Source organism: Sus scrofa, chromosome 4 (assembly GCF_054392235.1).
Source record: "Sus scrofa isolate SSC_HxYL_T2T_F1_AM1 chromosome 4, Sscrofa_HxYL_maternal_Yorkshire_Landrace_v2.0, whole genome shotgun sequence".
Taxonomy (NCBI): domain Eukaryota; kingdom Metazoa; phylum Chordata; class Mammalia; order Artiodactyla; family Suidae; genus Sus; species Sus scrofa.
In genome coordinates, this window is record NC_139386.1 from 896,212 (window position 1) to 922,795 (window position 26,584).

The 26,584-nt window shown below is 65.8% G+C and overlaps 1 protein-coding gene across 10 annotated transcripts; it reads left to right on the forward strand.

Moving 5' to 3' along the window:
• The first annotated feature begins 218 nt into the window (after nucleotides 1-218).
• Nucleotides 219-26,520, forward strand: SCRIB (scribble planar cell polarity protein). 10 transcript variants are annotated; one of them, XM_085021354.1, is made up of 38 exons: nucleotides 237-720; nucleotides 2,155-2,272; nucleotides 2,377-2,455; nucleotides 2,545-2,634; nucleotides 2,730-2,786; nucleotides 2,885-2,948; nucleotides 3,040-3,114; nucleotides 3,189-3,333; nucleotides 3,735-3,853; nucleotides 4,035-4,234; nucleotides 4,311-4,480; nucleotides 4,549-4,679; nucleotides 4,765-4,899; nucleotides 5,698-5,865; nucleotides 6,375-6,761; nucleotides 7,412-7,474; nucleotides 7,788-7,877; nucleotides 8,304-8,381; nucleotides 9,070-9,393; nucleotides 9,479-9,559; nucleotides 9,639-9,896; nucleotides 10,131-10,241; nucleotides 10,343-10,636; nucleotides 10,745-10,933; nucleotides 21,993-22,103; nucleotides 22,184-22,242; nucleotides 22,380-22,446; nucleotides 23,673-23,732; nucleotides 24,183-24,266; nucleotides 24,393-24,500; nucleotides 24,585-24,744; nucleotides 24,832-24,973; nucleotides 25,063-25,251; nucleotides 25,333-25,475; nucleotides 25,551-25,588; nucleotides 25,683-25,757; nucleotides 25,977-26,028; nucleotides 26,139-26,506. In XM_085021354.1, the coding sequence occupies exons 1-38, from the start codon at nucleotides 562-564 to the stop codon at nucleotides 26,282-26,284; spliced, it is 5,019 nt and encodes a 1,672-aa protein (XP_084877480.1). In that variant the 5' UTR covers nucleotides 237-561; the 3' UTR covers nucleotides 26,285-26,506. The 10 variants fall into 10 exon arrangements, with proteins under 10 accessions (XP_084877473.1, XP_084877470.1, XP_084877474.1 ...); XM_085021347.1 differs by lacking the exons at nucleotides 22,380-22,446; nucleotides 24,183-24,266 and having other exon boundaries at nucleotides 219-720; nucleotides 22,184-22,231; nucleotides 26,139-26,520; XM_085021344.1 differs by lacking the exons at nucleotides 22,380-22,446; nucleotides 24,183-24,266 and having other exon boundaries at nucleotides 219-720; nucleotides 22,184-22,231; nucleotides 25,333-25,588; nucleotides 26,139-26,520.
• Nucleotides 26,521-26,584: the final 64 nt, after the last annotated feature.

Here is a 26,584-nt window from a genome sequence, read left to right on the forward strand (position 1 = left end):
CTTGAGGCCCGGCCAGGTTGGGACTGGCTTTGAGCGGACTTCAGCTCCCACCATGCCTTGCGCCGGGGCGTTGGCGTCGCGGGGCGGAAGCCGGGCTTCCCGACGGGCCGTGCGCGGGGCCGCTACGGGTTCTCAGAGGCACCGGCACCGCGGGGCCTTATGGAGGTTGTAGTTCCCGGCGGCAATGGGCGGAGAGGGCGGGCCTCGGCTTCCCGGCGGGCTGCGCGGCGGCCGGCGGTTGTCGGCGGGGCAGTCCGGCGGGCAGCGGCGGCGGTTCCGGCTGGGGCACAGCGGCGGACGAGTGGACTGGCAGGGCCAAGTGGGCCGGGCGGGATGCGGGGCCGCCGCCGCCCCCTGAGAGTCTGAGCGCCGTCCGGGCCGCGCCCCCAGCTCAGGCCGCCGCGGTCCGAGCGGCCCGAGCGTTCCGAGCGTTCCAAGCGCGGGCCGGGCCCAGCGCCGCCGCCGCCGCCCCGGCCGCCCCCCGCTCCTCCCCCGCCCCAGCGCTCATGCGGGCCGAGCCCCGCCCCCCGCCTGCCGCCCGAGCCCGCGCCTGCCCGCACCATGCTCAAGTGCATCCCGTTGTGGCGCTGCAACCGGCACGTGGAGTCGGTGGACAAGCGGCACTGCTCGCTGCAGGCCGTGCCGGAGGAGATCTACCGCTACAGCCGCAGCCTGGAGGAGCTGCTCCTGGACGCCAACCAGCTCCGCGAGCTGCCCAAGGTGAGCGGCTGCCTCACCTGCCTCCGGCCCAGCCCTCCTCTCTGGTCCGTAGGGTTGGCCCGGCTGCGACCGCTCGCTCCTCCGAGCTCTCAGCTGGCGCTGGCCGGGGCGGGACACCACAGTCTCCAGCCGGCCTTGCTGGTTCTTACTGGCCAGAGCCCCACCCCGGCCAGCCGCACCTTCCTCACCCGCCGCGGGTGCTGGCACCAGGTGGCAGCGGTCATCAGGTGCCTGCTGGGGGCGGGGATGGTCACAGCCCAGAGGAGGAGCTGCAGGTTGAAAGCCTGGGGGCAAGGTGGATGGGATTGGAGTGGATCTGGGTGGAAGGTGAACCTGGTGTGGCTAATGGACGGGAACTTGCTGGACCTCCCTGGAGGTGGGGAGTCCAGCCCTCTGCCCGACTGCCCTCTTCTTCCTGTGGGTGCTGGGGCGAAGGTGGGGAGAGACCTTCGAAGGTGCTTGTGCGTGGCACGTCTGTGTCTTACCTGCCTCTCACCGCCTTGTTTCTTCCGTCAGCTTGGTTTTCCTCCTCCAAAGGCCACTTGGGAGAGGAGGTTAGAGGAAGCAGATCACAAAAGGATTTCCTTTTTGGAGATGGGGTGCTAAGTGGCCCAGCGCCTGGGGGCTGTGTGCCGCAAAGGGTGTGGCTCCACTCCAGGCTCGGGCCAGGGCTCCTCACCCACCTCGGGTCCCGCACTTTACCTGCAGATACTGCGTGCCGGCAGCACACAGACCTGTGCTCATTCGCTCTTTTTCCTTTGTAAGGGGGCATGTTCAAATCCCGGGCCAGGGATTGAATCTGAGCCGCAGCTGTGACTTACACTGTAGCTGCTGCAACCCCAGATCCTTAATCCACTGTGCCGGGCCTGGGATCAAACCCAAACCTCTGCAGCCACTCGAGCTGCTGCTGTTGGGTTCTTAACCCACTGCACCGCAACGTAAACTTCTCTCTGCTCTTTTCGTTATACTTTTGTTTTGGTAGTTGCCAAATTTTTGTCACAGGGTGAGGCTGGGCTGGTTTCTACTGGGAGGCAGCAGGAGAAACCCTGCAGGCCTCCGAGGGCCCACCTGTTGGGTGGGCAGAAGAGGGACTTCAGGTGTGGGGTGGAGTCCTGAGGGAACACGGAGGGCAGGGAACACGGGTTGACGGAGTCAGGAAAAGGAGGTGATTTCTTAGCTAAAACGCAAGTGTGGAAGGCTGGTTGTGTGACAGTGTTGTGGCAGAGAAGGTTTCTGGGATGATTCTCAAAGGAACCAAGTGTCAAAAGTTAAGGCGTTTGACACCTGCAAAAGCGCATGTGTGTGGTTTTTGCTTGCTTGTTCTACTTCAGACCCGGGTGACGTGACAGGACTCTGGGTTCCCGGGTGGCCTGGAACAGGGAGGGGGGCCCTCTGCTACAGAGCCATCACCCTGACCCTACCCCCTGCCCACAGCCCTTCTTTCGGCTGCTGAACCTTCGCAAGTTGGGCCTAAGTGACAATGAAATCCAGCGGTTGCCCCCTGAGGTGGCCAACTTCATGCAGCTGGTGGAGCTGGACGTGTCCCGCAACGGTGGGAACTTGGGGCAGGTCTGGGGGGAGTCTGGGGGTGGCAGGAAGGGCTTTGAACCCCTGGCGGCTGTGGGCATCTCTCCACGTGACCCCTCCTGATCCTAGACATCCCTGAGATCCCCGAGAGCATCAAGTTCTGCAAAGCCCTGGAGATTGCGGACTTCAGCGGGAACCCCCTGTCCAGGTGGGCGGTGGCTGCAGAGGGGGTGGCGGGGAGGGGGAGGCTCAGCAGCCCCTACCTGGACTCTGAACCCCCCCCCCCCCCGGCTTTAGGCTCCCGGAAGGCTTCACACAGCTGCGCAGCCTGGCTCACTTGGCCCTGAACGACGTGTCCCTGCAGGCGCTGCCTGGGGACGTGGGCAAGTAAGTGCCCCCTGGGGAGGGGCTCCGCTCAGCCCTGTTCCCGCGCCTCTCCCCACCTTCCTGCCTCTCTCACGCCCCAACCTGATTTCTTGCAGCCTTGCCAACCTGGTGACCCTGGAGCTCCGCGAGAACCTTCTCAAGTCCCTGCCTGCGTGAGTGGGCTCGGCCCTACCAGCAGCCGGTGTCGGCGGCGGCCCCGGGAACCACAGTCTACGTGGCCGCGACAGAACTTGCTCTGTTTCCTCCGCAGGTCCCTGTCTTTCCTGGTCAAGCTGGAACAGCTGGATCTGGGAGGCAACGATCTGGAAGTGCTGGTGTGGAGAGGGTGGGGCTGTCCTGGGCGGGGCAGGGCCCGGCGGGGCAAGTGAGCCTTGGCCGTCACTCTGTCCCCGTCTGTTCTTGCAGCCTGACACCCTGGGGGCCCTGCCCAACCTGCGAGAGCTGTGGCTGGACCGGAACCAGCTGTCGGCACTGCCTCCGGTGAGTGAGCCTGTCCTTGTCGTCCCCCCCACCTCGCGTCTGTCCACCCTCTGACCCTCAGTGCCCGCCCCCAGGAGCTTGGCAACCTGCGGCGGCTGGTGTGCCTGGATGTGTCGGAGAACCGGCTGGAGGAGCTGCCCACAGAGCTTGGAGGGTTGGTGCTGCTCACTGACTTGCTGCTCTCCCAGAACTTGCTGCAGCGGCTCCCCGATGGCATCGGTCAGTGCTGGGTGACGAGCCCTGGCCTAGAGGAGGGTCCTGGGGCGAGGACGCTGCCTCTGGGGGTCTCTGGGACACATCCCTCCGGGGGGAGGAGGCTGGCCTGAGGCCAGAGCGGGACAACGGGTGCACCCAAGGAGCCGAGGCAACTTGTGCTGCCAAAAGTGGGATGGTGAGCTCGTGAGGGCACGGTGGCGGGGCCTGGCAGGGGCGGGGGGCGGGGGGCATGATCGGGGCGGCCGGTTGGATGGGCGCAGGGAGGGCGGGGCTGGAGCTGGGGGCTGGGATGCCAGCTCAGCGTTCCGAAGGCACCCGAGGCAGGTCGGGCGGGCTGGCTCCGGGGCTCGGGTGACTGGGCTGTCCCACTACCGAGCCCTGAGGCCCTGTCTTCCCAACGCCAGGTCAGCTGAAGCAGCTGTCCATCCTGAAGGTGGACCAGAATCGCTTGTGCGAGGTGCCCGAGGCCATCGGGGACTGTGAGAACCTGTCGGAGCTGATTCTCACCGAAAACCTGCTCACGGTGGGCGCCGGCGCCCATGGGGCTTGGCTGCCGAGGGGGCGCCGTGGGCGGAGTGGGGGCTCCGAGGCCTGCAGCGCGAGGGCCGGGGCGCCGGTGTCTGGCAGGAGGCCAGTGCCTGGAGGGGGAGCCCCTGTCTCCCTTGTCACGCCCCACAGGCCTCTGACGCCCTCCTCCCGGCCAGGCCCTGCCCCGCTCCCTGGGGAAGCTGACCAAGCTGACCAATCTCAACGTGGACCGGAACCGCCTGGAGGGGCTGCCGCCGGAGATCGGAGGCTGCGTGGCGCTCAGCGTCCTCTCTCTGCGGGACAACCGCCTGGCCGCCCTGCCGCCCGAGCTCGCGCAGACGGCCGAGCTGCACGTGCTGGACGTGGCCGGGAACCGGTGCGTGCCCCCGCCGCCCAGCGCCCCCAGCCCGCGAGGCCGCTCCGCCCGCGCTGACTGTACCGCCCGCTCTCAGGCTGCGCAGCCTGCCGTTCGCGCTCACGCACCTCAACCTGAAGGCGCTATGGCTGGCCGAGAACCAGGCGCAGCCCATGCTCCGCTTCCAGACGGAGGACGACGCCCAGACCGGCGAGAAGGTGCTCACCTGCTACCTGCTGCCCCAGCGGCCCCCGCCCGGCCTCCTCGGTAGGTTGCGGGGGCGCGGCCGGGCGGGGCCGGGCCAGGCCGGCCGCCCTGATGCCAGCTTCCCGCAGAGGACCCGGCGCCGCGGGGCAGCCCTTCCGAGAGCTGGAGCGACACCCCGCTCAGCCGCGTCAGCGTCATCCAGTTCCTGGAGGCCCCCGCGGGCGACGAGGACGCCGAGGAGGCGGCCGCCGAGAAGCGGGTATGGGGGGGTGGGGTCCCCGGGCGGGCCCGCTCCTCCCGGCCCCGCCTCACCCCGCGCCTGCCTGCCCGCCTGCCTGCCGCAGGGTCTGCAGCGGCGGGCCACGCCTCACCCCAGCGAGCTCAAGGTGATGAAGCGGGGCGTGGAGCGTCGCAGCGAAGCCGCCTCCTGCAGGCCCGAGCCCAGGCCGCCCTCGCCCTCCCCCCCGCCCTCCGTGGAGGTACCTCTGGGGACCCGAGGGGCCCAGGAGGGATGCCTGCTCGGCAGGCCCGGGAGCCCTAGGCCGGGTGTGGGCACGGGGAGCAGGGGGGGAAGGAAGCCCTCCCTCTGCTGTGAGCAGGTGGGAAGCTCAGGGCCCAGCGCCTCGAGCCTTCCCGCGGGCCAGGCTGTCTCCACTGTGGGGCGCTGGGCAGACACGAAAGTCGGGCAGTGTGGACGGGCGGGGCCACTGCGCGGCAGAAGCCAGAGGTGGCCGTGCCCTTGGTGGCTTAGGAGATGGAAGTCCAGGCCTATGAGCCCTTGTGTCTTGGGTGCCCGTGTTGCCAGCTCCTGTAAGGGGGCTGGTTGGCGCCAGGCAAGCCAGCTCTCGCTCAGGAGCCCTGGCAGCAGAGCAGCGAGTCCTTGGGGTATAGTGGGCATCTGTTGCCCAAGCAAGAAGTGATAGGGCTGGCAACGACGGTGTGGTGCCTGGCTGCCCACCCAGGAAGCTGCTGTGCTCCCCTCGGGTGCTTCCTCTTCTCAGGCAGTATTGTTTTGGGAACTCAGTTCCTGTGCTGCTGATGTTTTCTAGGAAGAGTTTTGAGGTTTCACCCCAGGAAATGGTGGCTCTGGGTGCCTGTGGTTATCTGGTGGAGCGTGGCTTCCCCGGTGGGGGACAGAGGGCGCCCCTGAGGGCTGAGCGTGGACGCTGCTCCCCGCAGGGTGGGGGGCAGCTGGGAGGGGGCAGCCCACGAGGCGCTGTGGTCAGGCACCAGGGCGTGGCAGGTGCGTGGCCTGACCCCCTGCCGGACCCCCGCAGGAGAAGAGGCTGAGTGCCGAGTCTGGCCTGAGTGTGGACGCGCAGCCATCGGCCAGCCCGGCCTCCCAGGGTGAGCCCGAGGGCCTGGTGGCCGAGGAGGAGGGCCTGAGCCAACAGGAATCCGTGCCAGCTGCCCAGGAGGAGGTCACAGAGGAGGCCTATGAGGAGGTGAGACTGGCCTGGAGGCTGCCCGCGCCCCCCTTCCCAAGCAGACGTGCAGTCAGGACCACACGCGGCCATGGTGGGCTCTGAGCCGTGCAGAGCCCTGCAGGGGCCGTCCCGCTCCAGGGCGCGGCGGTGAGAGGCTGGGCATGAGGGTCCCTGCAAAGCTGGGTCTGGCGTGGGCTCTGCCCTCCTGCACCTGTCACTTCACATCGCTTTGGCATTGTCCCTGGAACCCCCAAGAGACCTTTTTCCTGGCCCGGAGGGCTCCCTAGCTTCGGGCTCCTGAGAGCCCAGTGTGCGGGGTGGGAGGAGCCTCCTGGTCCCTGGCCTCTGTTTCTCTGAGCTGATCTGCTCTGCGCCCTTCGCCAGGCAGTCCCTTGTTCTTATTTGAACCGCAGGGAGCCTCTCAGAGGCCCTGTATGCTGCCACCTGCGTGGCAGGGCTTCCCTGGGCCCCGGCATGGGGAGGGCTGGGCCCGCCGGACCGGCGTCCTCACGCCCAGCCTCTCCCAGCCCACCGTGCGCTTTGCGGAGGACACGCTGCTCCTGCCCGGGGAGGACGGCGAGAGTGAGGAGGGGCCCCTGGAGGCCCCGTGGCCCCTGCCGGGTGGGAGACAGCGGCTCATCCGGAAGGACACGCCCCACTACAAGAAGCACTTCAAGATCTCCAAGCTGCCCCAGCCCGAGGCGGTCGTAGCCTTGCTGCAGGGGACACAGCCAGACGGCGAGGGCTCGATGGGGTCTGGGGGCTGGCACAACGGCCCCCACACGCCCTGGGCTCTTCGAGCTGAGGAGGAGGAGGAGGAGGAGGAGGAGGAAGAGGAAGCCGAGGAGGAGGAGGCAGGGGTGGCGGCGGAGGAGGAGAAGGAGGAGGCCGTGGCCTCCGCCCCCTCCGTCAAGGTGAGTCTAGCCCTGTGTCCCCGTCTGAGGCAGGCGGGCTGGGCCCCGTGGGCCCACAGCCATGGCTCTCAGGTGACGCCCGAGGCTCGTGTGCTGACACCAGCTGGCAAGGGAGGTGCCCCAGCTGCCCCACCACCTCTCTGGGCTGGGTGCTGACCCTGCCCGGAGCTCCCTGCTGGCCTTGCAGCCCCGTCCTGAGAGGTTCGGGTGGCCACTCTCTGCCCAGGCTCTCCTGCCTTCTCTGGGCCTCCTGAGGCCTGGCCCTTTCCTTTCCTCTGGTCCTCAGGCGGGTCCTGCTGGCTCCCTGGGATACCCGCACCCCATCACCTCGTGTCTGACGCTTCAGCGGTTCACAGCCGAGGGGGCCTGAGCTCAGCCCACAGGGGGCCCCCATGTGAGCAGCTGAGCCTGCCCTGTCTCGTAGGTGGCGGCAGCAGCCAGGCCTCTGGGCCGGATGGGACCCTGTGCCTGGGGGCAGTGCCAGGCACAGGCAGGAGGAGCCAGCGCTCAGGCTATGGGAGCTCGGTGTGGCCTCTTCTCTTTGCTGCTCGTGGCGGGGCCGGGCCAGGTGGCGGTGGTGGCGGTGGTGGTGGCGGTGGCGGGGCCGGGCGGTGGCTCACGTGCATGCCCTTGCTGGTCCGTCCTAACAGGGGGTGTCGTTTGACCAGGCCAATAACCTGCTGATAGAGCCCGCTCGCATTGAGGAGGAAGAGGTCTGTACGCGCTTCTCCGCGCTGGGCCCAGGCTGCTGCTTCTGGGCTGCAGGCGCTGCGTCTCCTCCCCCACGCTCCTGCCCTCTGCGCACATGCCCTCCCGCAGGAGCTCCTGCCCAGCTGCCCCCTTAGAGTCGGGTTGGGGCGGGCGCCCGCGGGGCCCCCCCTGGCTCAGCCAGAGTTTCCAGCCTCCCTCTGCCCCCGTCTCTGGGGCCGGGGCTGGGGGCGGACCTCCTAGGCCCCGGCCCCGCCCCCAAAGGTGGCCCCGCGCGAGGAAGCACTTTGCGACACCTCCCCGCTCTTCTGTTGCCAGCTGACCCTCACCATCGTGCGGCAGACCGGGGGCCTGGGCATCAGCATTGCGGGTGGCAAGGGCTCCACCCCCTACAAAGGAGACGATGAGGTGAGAAGCCGCTGCCCTGCCCGCTCGGCGCTCCGGGGCGGCCCCTGCTCTGGGTGTTGGTTGACCGGGGCTCCCTGTGCCGGGGGTCGGACGCAGAGCCCTGAGGCTGCCGGCTGGCGTTGGGTTGTCTTGAGGCGCCTGTGGCCTTCTTCACGCTCACCTTTCCCTCCCTCGGGGCCTCTGCCGGGTCAGGGTCGGAACCTTTTCTGGAGGGCCACTTGCACCTCCTGCCTCCCTGACCGGCACCTCTGACCACCCCAGCCCCGCTGCTGCCACCCTCTTCCCCTTGGGTGCTCTTGGGGCCCCGCCCGGGGCACCCAGTCCTCCCGTAGCTGCCAGGCACCCACACCCAGGGCCAGGCGAAGGCCCCTTTCTGCCGGCAGCGGTGGCGGCGGCGCGGGGGCTCACTTCCTGCCCGTCCTCCAGGGCATCTTCATCTCCCGCGTGTCCGAGGAGGGCCCCGCGGCGCGGGCTGGGGTCCGAGTAGGTGACAAGCTGCTCGAGGTGAGTCAGCGCCTGCCCTCCCCCCAGGGCGCTGCATCCAGTGCTGCGCCCTCTGCACCCTCAGACCTCGGTGCCTGCTGCCTCCCCTGCAGGGTCGCTGGGGGGCCAGCTCCTCCTCTCTGGGCCCCAGGCACCGGCGCCCGGCCGGGTGAGGTGTGGAGCTCACAGGCTGGAGGCCCGGGTACCAGCCCTGCCGCAGGGAGTCCCACTTGGGCAGGAGCCCTGGCGGGTGGGGGCTCTCACTGTGTCAGGAGCAGAGCGCTCACGAAGGAAGCCGTTCCTGAGGGCTGGTCTGGGAGGGGTCAGACCTCCAACAGGTTTGGGGGCGGGCGTTTGCCCTGAATCCCCTGTCTGTGCAGCTGGCCCCCCAGCGCCTGCAGGTGTGTTAGGGAGTTTGGGGAGGGCTCTGCTCACAGCTGTCGCATCAGCACCGGGTCCGAGGGCAGCGTGCCCTCCTGCAGGGCCACCCTAGCTCACGGAGGGACTGCCAGGCCTGATAGCGGGGAGGTCTTGCTGAGTCCAGGATGGGTGGAGGCCCAGGGTTCGAAACCCCAGGACCCCGGGTGCCCTTGGCTGTGGGCCTGCTTACTGGCGGCAGGGTCGCCAGGACCAGGGGCACAGGCGTGGAGCAACAGGAGGGCCGGGGCCCTGTGCTGCCTGCCCACCTGACGAGCACTGCGGCCCCCAGGTGAACGGCGTGGCCTTGCAGGACGCGGAGCATCAGCAGGCGGTGGAGGCGCTGCGTGGGGCGGGTCCCACGGTGCACATGCGGCTCTGGCGGGAGCGCATGGTGGAGCCCGAGAACGCGGTCACCGTCACGCCACTGCGGCCGGAGGACGACTACAGCCCCCGGGAGCGGTGGGGGGGCGGCCTGCGCCTGCCCCAGCTCCAGCCCGAGCCCCCCGGGCCCCTCCGCCAGCGCCACGTGGCCTGCCTGGTGCGCAGCGAGAAGGGCTTGGGCTTCAGCATCGCTGGCGGGAAAGGCTCCACGCCCTACAGGGCCGGCGACGGGGTGAGGCGAGGCCGTGGGCAAGGCTGGGGGCAGGGGGGCAGGACCAGGGCCGGCCTGCAGCCAAGCGCTCCCCCCTCCTGCGCAGGGCATCTTCGTCTCCCGCATCGCTGAGGGTGGGGCCGCCCACCGGGCGGGCACGCTGCAGGTTGGCGATCGCGTCCTCTCTGTAAGTAGGGGCAGTGGGTCCCTCCCAGCACCCATCCACCCCCTCGGCCCACTGGCCCCTGACGGCCACACTCTCGCAGATCAACGGCGTGGACGTGACAGAGGCCAGGCACGACCACGCTGTCTCTCTGCTGACCGCCGCCTCCCCCACCATCGCTCTGCTGCTGGAACGCGAGGCTGGGGGGCCCCTTGCCCCCAGCCCCCCACCACATTCCCCCCCACCCCCTGCTGCTGCCACCACTACCCCTGTGGCCACTGCCGCCCCTGGAGAGCCCGGGCCACTAAGGCTGGCCCCCAGTCTGTTGGCCGCTGCCCTGGAGGGGCCCTACCCAGTGGAGGTGAGACCCCAGGTCCACTCGGTTCCAAGTGTGGGGTGCTAGCACCCCTGGGTGGGAAAGCAGGTCCTCACGCCCTCCCCCTCAGGCTGCAGGACACCAGGGCGCTGCCCTGCAGTGGTTTCCCGCGTGCCCCACAGTGGCTCTCCTGCAGTGAGGTGCTCTGGCCCCTCACGTCCTCTGAGGCGGAGAAGCGTCCCTTCTCTGCTCTGATTCCCAGGCCCTCCGTGTCCCCAGGAGATCTGTCTGCCGAGAGCCGGGGGCCCCCTGGGGCTCAGCATCGTTGGGGGCTCCGATCACTCCAGCCACCCGTTTGGCGTCCAGGAGCCGGGCGTGTTCATCTCTAAGGTGGGGCGAGCGGGCCCTGCGGGCACCTGTGCTGAGAGGGCCCAGCCCAGGCGCGGCGTGGCAAAGCCAGCAGCCTGCTGGACACTGCCCTCCCCTGACAGGTGCTCCCACGGGGCCTCGCTGCGCGCAGTGGCCTGCGGGTCGGGGACCGCATCCTGGCAGTGAACGGGCAGGATGTACGGGAGGCCACGCACCAGGAAGCAGTCAGCGCCCTGCTCCGGCCCTGCCTGGAGCTGGTCCTGCTGGTGCGGAGGGACCCGCCGCCTCCGGGCATGCGGGAGCTCTGTATCCAGAAGGCCCCCGGGGAGAAGCTGGGCATCAGCATCCGTGGAGGTGCCAAGGGCCACGCGGGGAACCCCTGGGACCCCACAGACGAGGGCATCTTCATCTCCAAGGTGAGCAGCCTGCCCGCCTTGCCAGCCCCGCTCTGCCGGGCTCCTCGGGTGGAGACGGGGCCCGGGCGGGAGCTGCTCCTGAGGACAGACAGGCCCGTCTCTCTGCAGGTGAGCCCCACAGGGGCCGCCGGGCGTGACGGCCGCCTGCGAGTGGGGCTGCGGCTGCTGGAGGTGAACCAGCAGAGCCTGCTGGGCCTGACGCACAGCGAGGCCGTGCAGCTGCTGCGCAGTGCAGGCGACGCCCTGACCGTGCTCATCTGCGACGGCTTCGACGCTGCCGCCCCCGCCCCCGCCGAGGTCAGTGCCCCGCCCTTTGGTGCTCTGCCCCGGGTGCAGGGTCCTGTCCCCGGGAGGGGTGGCGAGCTGCCTCCGAGCCTGGGCGTCAGCCGGCAGAGACCGTAGGGTGCAAGCTGTGCCAGGCACGGGGCTGTCCCCTGCTCGTGGTCCAGGCCAGGTAGGGTGCAGCAGGTACACAGATGACCTGCTCAGGTCTTTCAGAAAAGCCACCTCCCAGCGGTGAGGCAGGGCGTGTGTAGTGTGTGTGCGCGCGTGTTTGGACCTCATGGTGGCTGGGCCGGGGCAGGGCAGGGCACACAGCCACGCCAGTGCCCTCGCCATGAGACACATGTAGGGACCCCGTCCAGCTTGCCCAGGCACTGGCAGCCCCTCAGCAGGGAGCTCGCCACTCAGGACCTTCTGTCCCAGAGCAGACGCCTGGGGGTAGCCTGTGGGGGAACGCAGCTGTCCCCTGCTTCCGGCCCCTGGGGACAGTGTCTGCTGCCAGGACCAGGACTGGGCTCCAGAGGCCGGGTGCCGGCTGCCACTGGGGGCTCTGTGGGCTGTCGGCTCTTCGCTGAGGCCACCGCCCTGTCCCTGCACTGCACCGCCTCTGGGCCGGGAAGGAGCGAGGGTCTCTGCTCCAGGGTCTCCCTGCCCGTTCGCTGGAGCCCTGTCTTTCCGGGGGTCTTGCCAGTTGGCTTTGACTTCTGCTTGCGTGTCAGCACGCGCGTCTCGGCGTTTTCATGCGCACGTATACTGAACTCAAGCTTTTTATACAAAAGAAATAAACACGGCTCTGTGGTGAAGAGCGGGGCTGGGGTCCCGGACTTAGAGGGCTGCCCCCTGGTGTTCCCGGCCGGTGGGCTCAGGAGCCCGACCTTCGGCTTTGGGGCAGTTTCTGCAGAAAAGAGTCCATCCTGCCTCCAACTCCCCCCCCAACCCTACCTGCCACCGGGCTCAGGCGGGTGGTTGCTGTTGCAGTGGGACTGGACCGGCGGTGGGCCTGGACGCGGTGGGACTGGACAGGCGGTGCTGCTTCCTTTTGTCCTTCTTTTCCTTTGGGGAGTTTGTCTTTTTCAAGCAACTCCAGCTGCTCTTTCATAATTGTAGGTTTAGCTCTTTTGTTACGTTGGGGAGCAGGTGTTTTTGTCTCTTTTTGAGAATGGTTTTTTTTTGTGATTTGGTGGTAACGAACCTGACTGGTATCCATGAGGATGTGGGTTCGATCCCTGGCCTTGCCCAGTGGGTTACGGATCCCGAGTTGCCGTGAGCTGTGGCTGTGGTGTAGCCGGCAGCTGCAGCTCTGATTGGACCCCTAGCCTGGGAACTTCCACATGCTGTAGGTGTGGCCCTAAAAAAATAGAATGGTCTCTGTGGGGTTCCAGACACGGAAGCGTCTGTGGTGTGAGGCTCCCTGTCTTTTCCTTTGTGGTTTCTGGACTTGGGTTTTGTTTCGGAAAATCTTCCCCTTCGGAAGCTTGTTAAAGCACCGTTCTGTACTTTTCTCCTAGTACATAAAACACAGGAGTTCCTGTTGGGGCTCAGCAGGTTAAAAACTCGACTAGTATCCATGAGGACGCAGGTTCTATCCCTGGGCCCTGCTCAGTGGGTTAAGGATCTGGCGTTGCTGTGGCCGTGGTGCAGGCTGGGCTGCTACAGCTCCCATTCAACTCCTAGCCTGGGAATCTCCATATGCTGCGGCCCTAAAAAAGACAAAAGAAAAAGACCAAAAAAAAAAGTAGGTATATGTGTTTATACGCCGCCTGGAATTGCTTTTCTAGCCAGTGGATTTTTTGTGCCAGTCCCGTGCATGAACTTGGGGAAATGTCACCTCCTTGTGGTCAGATCTGTGTCCTGGTGCCTCCGGGACGTGACCCCAGGGAGCCGGATGTGTTGTCACCAATGCTGTCCTTAGTGCTGCTGCCACTGTAACTGGTGAAGGCACCCAGTTTTTTCTTCTTTTGAAAAGTCTTAGTCTGTTTTCTGTTTTCTCTTCCAAACAGACCGGCCGGTTCCCTACAGATGGGCCGGCACTCGGCAGGTAGCCTGGTCTCGGGATCTGTGGCCGCGTGTTCAGAGCTGGCTCTTGTCTCCTGAGTGGTGCCTGCAGGGCCCCTTTTCCCGGAGCTCAGGCCCCCCCTGGGCCCCATGCTGTGGGGACCACGGTGGCGGGTGGCTGGAGTTTATGTAACGTTTCTCAAATTCACAGGGCCGTCTCCGTTTTTAATCCGTAAGAATTGTTCTCTGAAATGGGCGTTGTTCTTTCCAGTCCTTTTATTATTTTTTAAATTCATTCTTTATTGTGACTTCGCCAACGCGCTCTTTTTCCCGCCGTACAGCACGCGGACCCCGTTACACATACGTGTACACGGACTTGTTCCTCCCGTGTCGCGCTGCGATGTAAGAATCTTGACGTGGTTCCCAGATTACAGGACCTCGCTGTAAATCCATTCCAGGAGCAGCAGTTGCCGTCCGTTGACCCCAAACTCCGATCCCTCCCCTCCAGTCCCTTGACTGGTTTTCACGGCCCTGTGCCCAGTGAGGTTGAGGTGTCCTCCGACTGGCGACTGGCGGCGCTTGAAAGGAGGGGGTGGCTTTTCCACTGGGGGGCGCAGAGGCCTCAGCCCCCGGGCTCTTCCCACCACAGGGCCGCGGGTCCGAGCCCTTCACCCCATTCTCTTCACCGGCCCCTGGCTTGTCTGTGCCACCCGCCTGCCCCGTGGGAATCGGGCTTCCTCCCTGCCGGGCTCGTGCCCAGGAGCCTCTAGCCTGGGCATCTCTGTGTCCTCAGCCGCCGCCCGCCAGCGCCGCGGTCCCCCTGGCGGATGTGGCCGCCCGCGCTCGTTTGCTTCCCCGCGTGTTTGGCACGAGACCCAGGACACTCTCTTCCTCCCTGCGGTTGTGTCACCTCGGTCTCCTCCCCAAGCTGTGTGTGCTCCAGTGGCCTTTTCTAAGAACCAGCTTTGGGATTTTCATCATGACTGCCTTGGTTTTTCAGTATTTTCTTTTTTTGTTTGTTTTTTTGTCTTTTTAGGGCCACACCTGTAGCATATGGAGATTCCCAGGCTAGGGGTCGAATTGGAGCTACAGCTGCTGGCCTACACCGCAGCCACAGCCACGCCAGATCCGAGCCGTGTCCGTGACCTAAACCACAGCTCCCGGCAATGCCAGTTCCTTAACCCACTGAGCGAAGCCAGGGATTGAACCCTCAACCTCACGGTTCCTAGTCGGATTCGTTTCCGCTGCACCATGGCAGGAACTCCATTTTTCGGTATTTTAATTTCTGTCCCAAGGAATAATGCTTTGGTTAATTCTTCCCACATCTGTTGCTTTTGGTTGTTCTACTGACCTTTCTGTAAGGAAGCAATGTTATCAACTCTTTTTGCATTTGTTAATAAGATTTTGGTGGGGGGGGGGACGGCAGTCTTCCCTTTCCTTTGTCGATTTTCAACGTGGCTGGTGCCTTGGAGGCCCCAGGATGGTGGCAGAGATACTTTTCTGGTTTTGTTTTCAGGGTCTGTGTGTTCTTTTTTGTTTGCTTTTTTTAGGGCCGCTCCCGTGGCATATGGAGGTTCCCAGGCTAGGGGTCGAATCGGAGCTGTAGCTGCCGGCCTACACCAGAGCCACAGCAACACGGGATCCGAGCCACGTCTGCGACCTACACCACAGCTCACAGCAATGCCGGATTCTTGACCCACTGAATAAGGCCAGGGATCGAACTCACAACCTCATGGTTCCTAGTTGGAGGCGTTTCCGCTGTGCCACGACGGGAACTCCGGGTCTGTGGAGTCTTGGTGCGCCCCGTTGCTGGGCAGTGTGGCTCCCATGTCCCTGGAGCATGATGCCTGTCACTGGAGAGCATCCTGGCTCTCTGGTATCACCACGTATCCGTTTAGTCCCTGTCCCAGCCCTGGGAGCTCAGAGCCATTGCTGGCCGGGGACTGTGGCTCTGAGCTGTCACTGCTTCTGGGCCTCAGCGGCAAGTAGAGCCTGGGGAGTGGATATTTTTAGAAGCAGAAAAATCTTGACTTTCTACTGTTACTTTTTTGAATTGAAGTATAGTTGATTTACAGTGCTGTGTTAATTTCTGCCGTGCGGCCAAGTGATTCAGTTGCCTATATATGTGTGTGTACACGCACACACTCTTAACTCCTCTTTTTCACTGTGGTTCATCACGGGACATTGGACAGTCCTCTGTGTTCTTCAGGAGGACCTCGGACTTACGGCCTCCGAGGGTAATAGCTCACACCTGCTCCCCCCATCCTCCCCTCCACCCTCCCCCCATCCTCCCCCATCCTCTCTCCCCATCCTCCCCTCCATCCTCCCCCCATCCTCCCCCATCCTCTCTCCCCATCCTCTCCCTCCATCCTCCCCTCCATCCTCCCCCTCCATTCTCCCCTCCATCCTCCCCTCCATTTGCTCCATCCTTCCCTCCATGCTCCTCTCCATCCTCCCCCTCCATCCTCCCCCCCATCCTCCCGTCCATCCACCTCTCCATCCTCCCCTCCATCCTCCCCTCCGTCCACCTCTCCGTCCTCCCATCCATTCTCCCCTCCATTCTCCCCTCCATCCTCCCCTCCATCCTCCACCTCCATCCTCCCCCCATCCTCCCCCATCCTCTCTCCCCATCCTCTCCCTCCATCCTCCCCTCCATCCTCCACCTCCATCCTCCCCCCATCCTCCCCCATCCTCTCTCCCCATCCTCCCCTCCATCCTCCCCCCATCCTCCCCCCATCCTCCCCCATCCTCTCTCCCCATCCTCTCCCTCCATCCTCCCCTCCATCCTCCACCTCCATCCTCCCCCCATCCTCCCCCATCCTCTCTCCCCATCCTCTCCCTCCATTCTCCCCTCCATCCTCCCCTCCATCCTCCACCTCCATCCTCCACCTCCATCCTCCCCCCATCCTCCCCCATCCTCTCTCCCCATCCTCTCCCTCCATCCTCCCCTCCATCCTCCACCTCCATCCTCCCCCCATCCTCCCCCATCCTCTCTCCCCATCCTCTCCCTCCATCCTCCCCTCCATCCTCCCCCCATCCTCCCCCCATCCTCCCCCATCCTCTCTCCCCATCCTCTCCCTCCATCCTCCCCTCCATCCTCCACCTCCATCCTCCCCCCATCCTCCCCCATCCTCTCTCCCCATCCTCTCCCTCCATCCTCCCCTCCATCCTCCACCTCCATCCTCCCCCCATCCTCCCCCATCCTCTCTCCCCATCCTCTCCCTCCATCCTCCCCTCCATCCTCCGCCTCCATCCTCCCCTCCATCCTCCCCTCCATGCTCCTCTCCATCCTCCCCCTCCATCCTCCCCCCATCCTCCCGTCCATCCACGTCTCCACCCTCCCCTCCATCCTCCCCTCCGTCCACCTCTCCGTCCACCTCTCCGTCCTCCCCTCCATCCTCCCCTCCATCCACCCCTCCATCCTCCCCTCCGTCCACCTCTCCGTCCTCCCCTCCATCCTCCCCTCCATCCACCTCTCCGTCCTCCCATCCATTCTCCCCTCCATCCTCCCCCCCATCCTCCCGTCCATCCACGTCTCCACCCTCCCCTCCATCCTCCCCTCCATCCACCTCTCCATCCACCCATCCATCCTCCCCTCCATCCTCTCCTCCATCCACCTCTCCATCCTCCCCCTCCATCCTCCCCTCCATCCACCTCTCCATCCACCCCTCCATCCACCCCTCCATCCTCCCCTCCATCCTCTCCTCCATCCACCTCTCCATCCTCCCCCTCCATCCTCCCCTCCATCCACCCCTCCAACCACCTCTCCATCCTCCCCCTCCATCCTCCCCCTCCATCCTCCCCTCCACCTCTCCATCTTCCCCTCCATCCACCTCTCCATCCTCCCCTCCATCCTCCCCTCCATCCACCTCTCCATCCTCCCCTCCATCCTCCCCTCCGTCCACCTCTCCGTCCTCCCATCCATTCTCCCCTCCATTCTCCCCTCCATCCTCCCCTCCATCCTCCACCTCCATCCTCCACCTCCATCCTCCCCCCATCCTCCCCCATCCTCTCTCCCCATCCTCTCCCTCCATCCTCCCCTCCATCCTCCACCTCCATCCTCCCCCCATCCTCCCCCATCCTCTCTCCCCATCCTCTCCCTCCATCCTCCCCTCCATCCTCCACCTCCATCCTCCCCCCATCCTCCCCCATCCTCTCTCCCCATCCTCTCCCTCCATTCTCCCCTCCATCCTCCCCTCCATCCTCCACCTCCATCCTCCACCTCCATCCTCCCCCCATCCTCCCCCATCCTCTCTCCCCATCCTCTCCCTCCATCCTCCCCTCCATCCTCCACCTCCATCCTCCCCCCATCCTCCCCCATCCTCTCTCCCCATCCTCTCCCTCCATCCTCCCCTCCATGCTCCTCTCCATCCTCCCCCTCCATCCTCCCCCCATCCGCCCGTCCATCCACGTCTCCACCCTCCCCTCCATCCTCCCCTCCGTCCACCTCTCCGTCCTCCCCTCCATCCTCCCCTCCATCCACCTCTCCGTCCTCCCATCCATTCTCCCCTCCATCCTCCCCCCCATCCTCCCGTCCATCCACGTCTCCACCCTCCCCTCCATCCTCCCCTCCATCCTCTCCTCCATCCACCTCTCCATCCTCCCCCTCCATCCTCCCCTCCATCCACCCCTCCATCCACCTCTCCATCCTCCCCCTCCATCCTCCCCTCCATCCTCCACCTCCATCCTCCCCCCATCCTCCCCCCATCCTCCCCCATCCTCTCTCCCCATCCTCTCCCTCCATCCTCCCCTCCATCCTCCACCTCCATCCTCCCCCCATCCTCCCCCATCCTCTCTCCCCATCCTCTCCCTCCATCCTCCCGTCCATCCACCCCTCCATCCACCTCTCCATCCTCCCCCTCCATCCTCCCCTCCATCCTCCACCTCCATCCTCCCCCCATCCTCCCCCCATCCTCCCCCATCCTCTCTCCCCATCCTCTCCCTCCATCCTCCCCTCCATCCTCCACCTCCATCCTCCCCCCATCCTCCCCCATCCTCTCTCCCCATCCTCTCTCCCCATCCTCTCCCTCCATCCTCCCCTCCATCCTCCACCTCCATCCTCCCCCCATCCTCCCCCATCCTCTCTCCCCATCCTCTCCCTCCATTCTCCCCTCCATCCTCCCCTCCATCCTCCACCTCCATCCTCCACCTCCATCCTCCCCCCATCCTCCCCCATCCTCTCTCCCCATCCTCTCCCTCCATCCTCCCCTCCATCCTCCACCTCCATCCTCCCCCCATCCTCCCCCATCCTCTCTCCCCATCCTCTCCCTCCATCCTCCCCTCCATGCTCCTCTCCATCCTCCCCCTCCATCCTCCCCCCATCCGCCCGTCCATCCACGTCTCCACCCTCCCCTCCATCCTCCCCTCCTTCCACCTCTCCGTCCTCCCCTCCATCCTCCCCTCCATCCACCTCTCCGTCCTCCCATCCATTCTCCCCTCCATCCACCCCTCCATCCACCCCTCCATCCTCCCCTCCATCCTCTCCTCCATCCACCTCTCCATCCTCCCCCTCCATCCTCCCCTCCATCCACCCCTCCATCCACCTCTCCATCCTCCCCCTCCATCCTCCCCCTCCATCCTCCCCCTCCATCCTCCCCTCCACCTCTCCATCTTCCCCTCCATCCACCTCTCCATCCTCCCCTCCATCCTCCCCTTCATCCACCTCTCCATCCTCCCCTCCATCCTCCCCTCCATCCTCCCCTCCATCCACCCCTCCATCCACCTCTCCATCCTCCCCCTCCATCCTCCCCCTCCATCCTCCCCTCCACCTCTCCATCTTCCCCTCCATCCACCTCTCCATCCTCCCCTCCATCCTCCCCTTCATCCACCTCTCCATCCTCCCCTCCATCCTCCCCTCCATCCTCCCCCTCCATCCTCCCCTCCATCCTCCCCTCCATCCACCTCTCCATCCACCCCTCCATCCTCCCCTCCATCCTCTCCTCCATCCACCTCTCCATCCTCCCCCTCCATCCACCTCTCCATCCTCCCCTCCATCCTCCCCTTCATCCACCTCTCCATCCTCCCCTCCATCCTCCCCTCCATCCTCCCCTCCATCCTCCCCTCCATCCACCTCTCCATCCACCCCTCCATCCACCCCTCCATCCTCTCCTCCATCCACCTCTCCATCCTCCCCCTCCATCCTCCCCTCCATCCACCCCTCCATCCACCTCTCCATCCTCCCCCTCCATCCTCCCCCTCCATCCTCCCCTCCACCTCTCCATCTTCCCCTCCATCCACCTCTCCATCCTCCCCTCCATCCTCCCCTTCATCCACCTCTCCATCCTCCCCTCCATCCTCCCCTCCATCCTCCCCTCCATCCTCCCCTCCATCCACCTCTCCATCCACCCCTCCATCCACCCCTCCATCCTCTCCTCCATCCACCTCTCCATCCTCCCCCTCCATCCTCCCCTCCATCCACCCCTCCATCCACCTCTCCATCCTCCCCCTCCATCCTCCCCCTCCATCCTCCCCTCCACCTCTCCATCTTCCCCTCCATCCACCTCTCCATCCTCCCCTCCATCCTCCCCTCCATCCACCTCTCCATCCTCCCCTCCATCCTCCCCTCCATCCTCCCCTCCATCCACCTTTCCATCCACCCCTCCATCCTCCCCTCCATCCTCTCCTCCATCCACCTCTCCATCCTCCCCCTCCATCCTCCCCTCCATCCACCCCTCCATCCACCTCTCCATCCTCCCCCTCCATCCTCCCCCTCCATCCTCCCCTCCACCTCTCCATCTTCCCCTCCATCCACCTCTCCATCCTCCCCTCCATCCACCCCTCCATCCACCTCTCCATCCTCCCCCTCCATCCTCCCCCTCCATCCTCCCCTCCACCTCTCCATCTTCCCCTCCATCCTCCCCTCCATCCTCCCCTCCATCCTCCCCTCCATCCACCTCTCCATCCTCCCCTCCATCCTCCCCCTCCATCCTCCCCCTCCATCCTCCCCTCCATCCTCCCCTCCATCCACCTCTCCATCCTCCCCCTCCATCCTCCCCTCCATCCACCCCTCCATTCTCCCCCTCCATCCTCCCCCTCCATCCTCCCCTCCATCCACCTCTCCATCCTCCCCTCCATCTTCCCCCTCCATCTGCTCCATCCTTTCCTCCATGCTCCCCTCCAATCTCCACTCCATCCTCCCCCTCCATCTACCCCTCCATCCTCCCCCGTTTCCACTGTGCCACAGTGCGAACGCCTGTGTCATAGATTCCACATAGAAGTGATATCATGTGATGTTTGTTTGACTTTATTTCACTCAGTATGACAACCTCTACTTGCACCCACGTTGCTGCGAATGGCATTGTTTTGTTCTTGTTTATGGCTGTGTAGTATTCCATGTACCACATCTTAATCCACTCGTCTATTGATGGACATTTTACGTTGTTTCCCTGAGTTCACTATTGTGAATAGTGCTGCTATGAACATAGGGGTGCCTCTATTTTTTTTTTTTTTTTCCTGTCTTTTTAGAGCCAAACCCATGGCATATGGAAGTTCCCAGGCTCGGGGTCAAATCCAAGCTGCACCTGTTGGCCTACACCACAGCCACCCAACACGGGATCAGAGCCATATCTGTGACCTATACCACAGCTCATGGTAGCGCCAGATCCTCAACCCACTGAGCAAGGCCAGGGATCGAACCTGAGTCCTCATGAATGCTAGTCAGATTGGTTTCTGCTGAGCCACAGTGGGAACTCTGCTTGTCTTTTCTTTCTTTCTTTCTTTCTTTTTTTTTTTTTTTTTTTTTTGGTGTTTTTGCCTTTTCTGGGGCCGCTCCCGGGGCACATGAAGGTTCCCAGGCTAAGGGTCTAATTGGAGCTCTAGCCGCCAGCCCACACCAAAGCCACAGCAACGCGGGATCCGAGCCGCGTCTACAACCTACACCACAGCTCACGGCAACGCAGGATCCTTAACCCACTGAGCAAGGGCAGGGATCAAACCCTCAACCTCATGGTTCCTCGTCGGATTCGTTAGCCACGGAGCCATGACGGGAACTCCCTGGGCTTATCTTTTCCAGTTAGTGTTTTGTGCGGACGCGTGTCCAGGAGTGGGAGGTACTCTGCTATTTCAGTTCACACTTAGGTTATAGGAGTTTGACTTTTATGATTCTAAGTCCTTAGGATTTATCCAGCTAGGAGGTACAGTCAAAATACTGTGCTTTCAAGTCATCTGCAATAATTCTTTGTATTGTTTTACTGCCAACTTGATACACAGTTGGGCTTACTTGTTTTCAGTTTTTAGAGACGACTGTTTTGTTTTGTCTTGCTTAGCTTTTTAGGACCACAGCCGTGGCTCATGGAGGTTCCTGAGCTAGGGGTCCAGTTGGAGCTGCAGCTGCCGGCCTCCACCACAGCCACAGCAATGTGGGGTCTGAGCCGAGCCTGTGACTTACACCACAGCCCGCGGCAACGCCGGATCCTTAACCCACTGAGCGAGGCCAGGGCTCGAACCCATGTCCTCCTGGACCCTAGTCAGGTCTGTGAGCACAGCGGGAGCTACAACGGGAACTCCTAGAGGTGACTTTAAAAGAGCAGTTTCTTATTAGTATAAACCTCCGTGTGGCCCCGAAGCCAAAACCAGAGACGGGGCACTTTGAGGAGCCTGCGCCCACCTCTGGCCCACACGGTCGTGTCTGCGCTGGTGCTGGCTCGTGCTGCCCCGTGCCAGTCTCGCCGTGCCCCTGGGTCTCTGGAGGGGCAGGCTGCGCTTCCGGCCCCCACTCGCTCGCTCGCTCGCTGCAGTCAGTGCCGCGGGGCAGCCGCACCACATTTGCGTGGCCTTTTCTGACCCGAGGCACCATCACGGTCCTCGCGGCCCCCCCCCCCCCCCCCGTGCCTTCGCCTCAGGGCCTCGGTGCCGCCAGGTGCAGGGCTGCCGGCTGCCCCCACCCCGCGCCCCGTCTCGTCCGTTGTTTGCTCCCCAGGAGGAGCGTCGCTGCCTTGGGACCCCGTACAGATGCGACCCCTGGCTGCCCTGTGTCACAGGAGGCTGGCGGTGTCCTGAGCAGCCAGCAGCGCTGCTCACAGAGCCCGCCCCCAGCGGCCACCTCAGCTCTGCGTGGTCACTCGGCCCGCTCCCCCCGCAGGTGTCCCCGGGTGTCATCGCCAATCCCTTTGCTGCGGGCCTGGGCCGCCGGAACAGCCTGGAGAGCATCTCCTCCATCGACCGGGAGCTGGGCCCCGAGGGCCCTGGCAAGGTCAGCAGCGCCGGGCCGGCAGCCCAGGGCTCAGGAGCCGGAGGCCGTCCGGCCCTGACCGCCGTCTGCTCTCCTCACAGGAGAAGGAGCCGCCCGGGCAGACCCCACAGCGGGGGCTGGAGGCCATGGTGAGTGCCAGGTCACCCGCCTGCGGGGCGGGGGCCTTCCCACACGGCCCGGGGCTCCGAGCTCTGGCTGACCCTTCCCGCGGGGCACGCTCGGTGGCCGACACAGCCCCTTAGAGCCCTGCGTCCACTCTGCTCCCCGGACTCGGAGCCCCGAGAGCCTGAAGCAGGACCGCCACCCTCTGGCTACCACGCCCGGCGCTGGCAGCAGGCAGAGGGTCAGTCCCTGACTGTCCCAGCCTCTGTCTGCCCACCTGCACGCCAGTCCTGCCTTCTTTCCTCCAGCCGAGACCCTGCAGGACAGCTTTCGGGGCTCTGCCAGGGCCCTGCCCCCAGTGGGAGGGGCCTTTGTGGGCCTGGAGGGCTTGGGCCAGAGACAGCTGGGGACCACCAGAGCCACCAGGGTGGGGTTGGGCACAGGCCACTGTGGGAAGGACGGGCTGGAGCAGCTGCGAGCAGCCCTGGAGGAGAGGGTTGGGGCAGAGGCCTAGCACTCGGCCAGGGGCCGGGGGACTCTGGACAGGAGGCATGTGCTGCTCCTTCGTCCCCCGGGAGAGAGGAAAGCCCTCCCAAGGGGCGTGTGCAGCAGCCAGCCACAGCGGGGGACCCAGCAGGCGGAGACCCCGCGGACCAGCGGTGGTGGGAGGTGCAGTGGGGCATCTGTGCTGGGCGAGAGCCTTGGAGGAGCAGGGAGGCGCGGGCTGGGGCTTTGGTGCAAAGCGTGGAGAGTTGTCCCTAAAGGCCGTGGCCTGGAGTCCATCAGGCCCTCCCCCTTGCCCCCACACACCAAGGGGACAGGGGAGGCCTGGCACAGTCCCTCCCTCCCTCCCTTGGCCCAGACTGTGAGAGCCAGACGTCCCTAGCAGGGCACGGCTGCGGGGTGGTTGGCAGGAGTCGGCCTCCTAACTCGTGGACCTCAGAGCTCCTGGCGGGGGCGCCAGGGGCCTGCCTGTGGGGTGGCCAGCCTGCTGCGGGGACAGCCTGCCAAGCCAGTGGCTGTCTGCACCCTGGCAGCAGGCGTTGGGTCTGGGGGCTCTGCCCCTGGGCCGCCCCGTGCCCAGCTTTTTTCTGTCTCATTGCTTGTTCTTGTCTCTCCCCAAAAGCTGCAGCTTCCCTCCGGTGGCGGCAGCCCACTGCCATGGATGGGCAGCTGGCGCTCAGCCTGGGGTGGGGAGCAGAAGCCCCAGGCCTCTCTCCTGTCCCTGCGTGTTGGGGGGAGGGCCCGAGGGACTCCAGGCCACTGCCTTTCGGGGAGAACCCCTCCACGCCGGCCAAGCAATGGTGCCGACCTGTCCAGGGTTGTCCCCTGGGCAGTGGTCAGGCCAGGGAGCTGAGGACCAGCCTTGGAGCTGGGAGGGCCAGTGCCCCCCTGCCCCCGGCTCCTCCCTGTGGGGCCCCAGTCCTACTGGACTGTCGCCCCACCAGCCACCACTGGCTTCTCCAGGTTCCGTCTGGGGCAGCCGGAGGGATGAAGGAGGTGCCCTCTTCCCCGGGCCGCCAGCAGGTGAGTGCATAGTGGGTGCGGCTGGGGACCTCAGGGGCTGCTGTGCGCGGGGCTCCACTTGGCTGCTCCCCTTCACTCTGGGCACCTTCCTGGCCAGAGGTGGCTGGTGAAGGGGGCGGGGAGCTCCCTGTGAGTCCCCAGGAGGCAGCGTGGCCCTGCCCCCACCCCCCACTTTACCGCGGAGGCGCCCTGGCTGCACTGCGTAGGGAGGGCCAGGCCGTGGGCACCGGGTCTCGCTGCACAGCAGGCTGGGGTAAGCAGTGGTGGTGCCGCCTTGGAGCCGGGCCCCCAGCCTCTACCCCTTCCTGACAGACCACAGAAGGGTGAGTGCCAGCCTCGTGCCCTGGGCACCCACCCAGCCACCCACCTTGGCTCCATCTCTCTCTTCCCTCCGTCCCCCACACCCTCTTCCCCGAACGCCGCGGGCCCCTCCGCACCTGCCCTTTGTAGACGAGACTCGGGGTGATCCAGCCAGTGGCTCCGGCCTGGCCAAGGGGCTCCCTGGCCCCCAGGGGCAGAGGGGATCCCCAACCTGTGAGTTCTGACCTGTGGCGGGGGTGGGGCTGGAGGCAGTCAACAGGGCCAGCCAGTGGCAGCTAGGGCGGTGGCTGTAGAAGGGACAGCTGTCCCAGCACAGCTCACTGGCGCCCGGTCCCCCAGCCCCCCTCCCCGCCCTCCCCCGACGAGCTGCCCACCAACGTGAAGCAGGCCTACAGGACCTTCGCGGCCGTGCCTGGCCTGCACCCGCTCCAGGACGCCCCAGCGCAGGTAGGTGGCGGGGGACCCACGGTGGCCTCGACGCATGTGCTTGGGAGGCCCGAGGGACCAGGTCTCAGGGCGCGCTCCCCCCAGCCCCCCACGCCTGGGCCCGCGGCCTCCCCGGAGCAGCTGTCCTTCCGCGAGCGGCAGAAGTACTTCGAGCTGGAGGTGCGGGTACCCCAGGCCGAGGGTCCCCCGAAGCGTGTGTCGCTGGTGGGAGCCGACGACCTGCGGAAGATGCAGGAGGAGGAAGGTGAGCGGCCGGCTGGGGGGCCGGGGAGGGGGGCGGGGGGGGGCGGTCTCGGGCCTGACCCGCCCCCACCCCCACCCCCACCCCCAGCCCGGAAGCTGCAGCAGAAGCGAGTGCAAATGCTGCGCGAGGAGGCAGCCGCCGACGCGGGGCTCCCGCACGCCGCCCAGGCCCCCGACGACGAGGAGCCCGAGGAGGAGCCGCCCTGGGCCGCCCAGAGCCCTGCCGCAGGGTGAGGGGGGCGAGGAGCCGGCACCCAGCGTCTCCCCCGCCGCTGCCGCCGGCGCCGCGCCCACCTGGCCCTCCTGTCCTGTCGCCCAGGCCCGGCCCCGCGTCCCCTCCGCCGCCGCAGGGAGGCGGCGCCCCGGTGCGAACGGCCAAGGCCGAGCGGCGGCACCAGGAGCGGCTGCGCGTGCAGAGCCCGGAGCTGCCGGCGCCCGAGCGGGCCCTGTCCCCCGCCGAGCGCCGCGCCCTGGAGGCCGAGAAGCGGGCGCTGTGGAGGGCGGCCAGGTGAGGCCCGCCGCCCGCCCGCTGCCCGCCGCCCGCCCGCCCCACCTCGCGCCGCCCAACCTCGCGCTCGCTCCTCCCCAGGATGAAGTCCCTGGAGCAGGACGCCCTCCGCGCCCAGATGGTCCTCAGCAAGGCCCAGGAGGGCCGCGGCAAGCGTGGGCCCCTGGAGCGCCTGGCCGAGGCGCCCTCGCCCGCGCCCACCCCGTCCCCCACCCCCTTGGAAGGTCTGTGTGCGGCGGGAGGCGGGGGGCGCAGCCTGCACGCGGACCCACCCCAACTCCCGCTTCTCGTCCCTCCAGACCTCGGCCCCCCGACTGGCACCTCCCCGGGACGCCTGGTGAGGAGCCCGCGGCCGCGGCCCGCGCTGCCCCCCCGCCCCGCCCCCGCTCCTTCTCACGCGCTCGCCTCTCTCCTCACGCTGTCCTTTCAAGGCCTTGTCTGGCAGGAAGTTTGACTACAGGGTGTTTGCAGCCCTGCCCTCTTCCAGACCTGTCTATGACCTGCAGGTACCGGGCCCTCCTGGCCTTGGGCAGGACAGCCCCGACCGCCTCCTGCCGCCTTTCTGCTCTGCCTGTCGCCCAGCCCTGTCCCCTCCTCCTCCGCTCCCTTCCCTGTGTCTCTGTGGCCAGTCCTGCGCCGGCCGCGCCCAGCCCACGGGCCCCCCTGGGTGGGTTCCCGCCGCTCCGGGCCGGGCGGAGCCCTGACCAGCCCTTCTCCCATCACAGTCCCCGGATTTTGCCGAGGAGCTGCGGTCCTTGGAAGCATCTCCCAGCCCAGGTGAGGGAGGGGGCGGCCGGCCGGGGGTGGGGTGGGGTGGGGGTGGGGGGTCCTCTCCCCTCAGGGCGCCTCGGCCCCTCGGCTCACTTCGGCCCCGTCCCGCTGGCCAGGTCCGCCGGAGGAGGACGGCGAGGTGGCCACGGTGCTTCTGGGCAGGCCCTCTCCGGGCACAGTGGGCCCCGAGGAGGTGACGCTGTGCAGCAGCCGCCGTGCAGTGCGGCCGGGGCGCCGCGGCCTGGGCCCGGTCCCCTCCTAGAGGGCAGGGGTACCTCCCCCGACTTGGGCCGGGGGCCCTGCCAGCTCCGACGCCGCCCTGGCCCCAGTCTTTTAACCTGGCTGTTAGCTTTTTAAAGAGGTCCCCTCAGGCCTTCTGGCCACTGACTAACCGCCCCTCCCCAGCCAGGCCCTCCTGGCGAGACTGTAACTAGTGATGTTTGTACAACCAAAGACTCTATTTTGTGGTTCAAGGAAAATAAAATTGACTACGTTTTACCTCTCGTCTGTCTGTCTGCCTCCGACCCCTTCTGTTCCTCCGAGTCTGGGGGCGGGAGGGGGG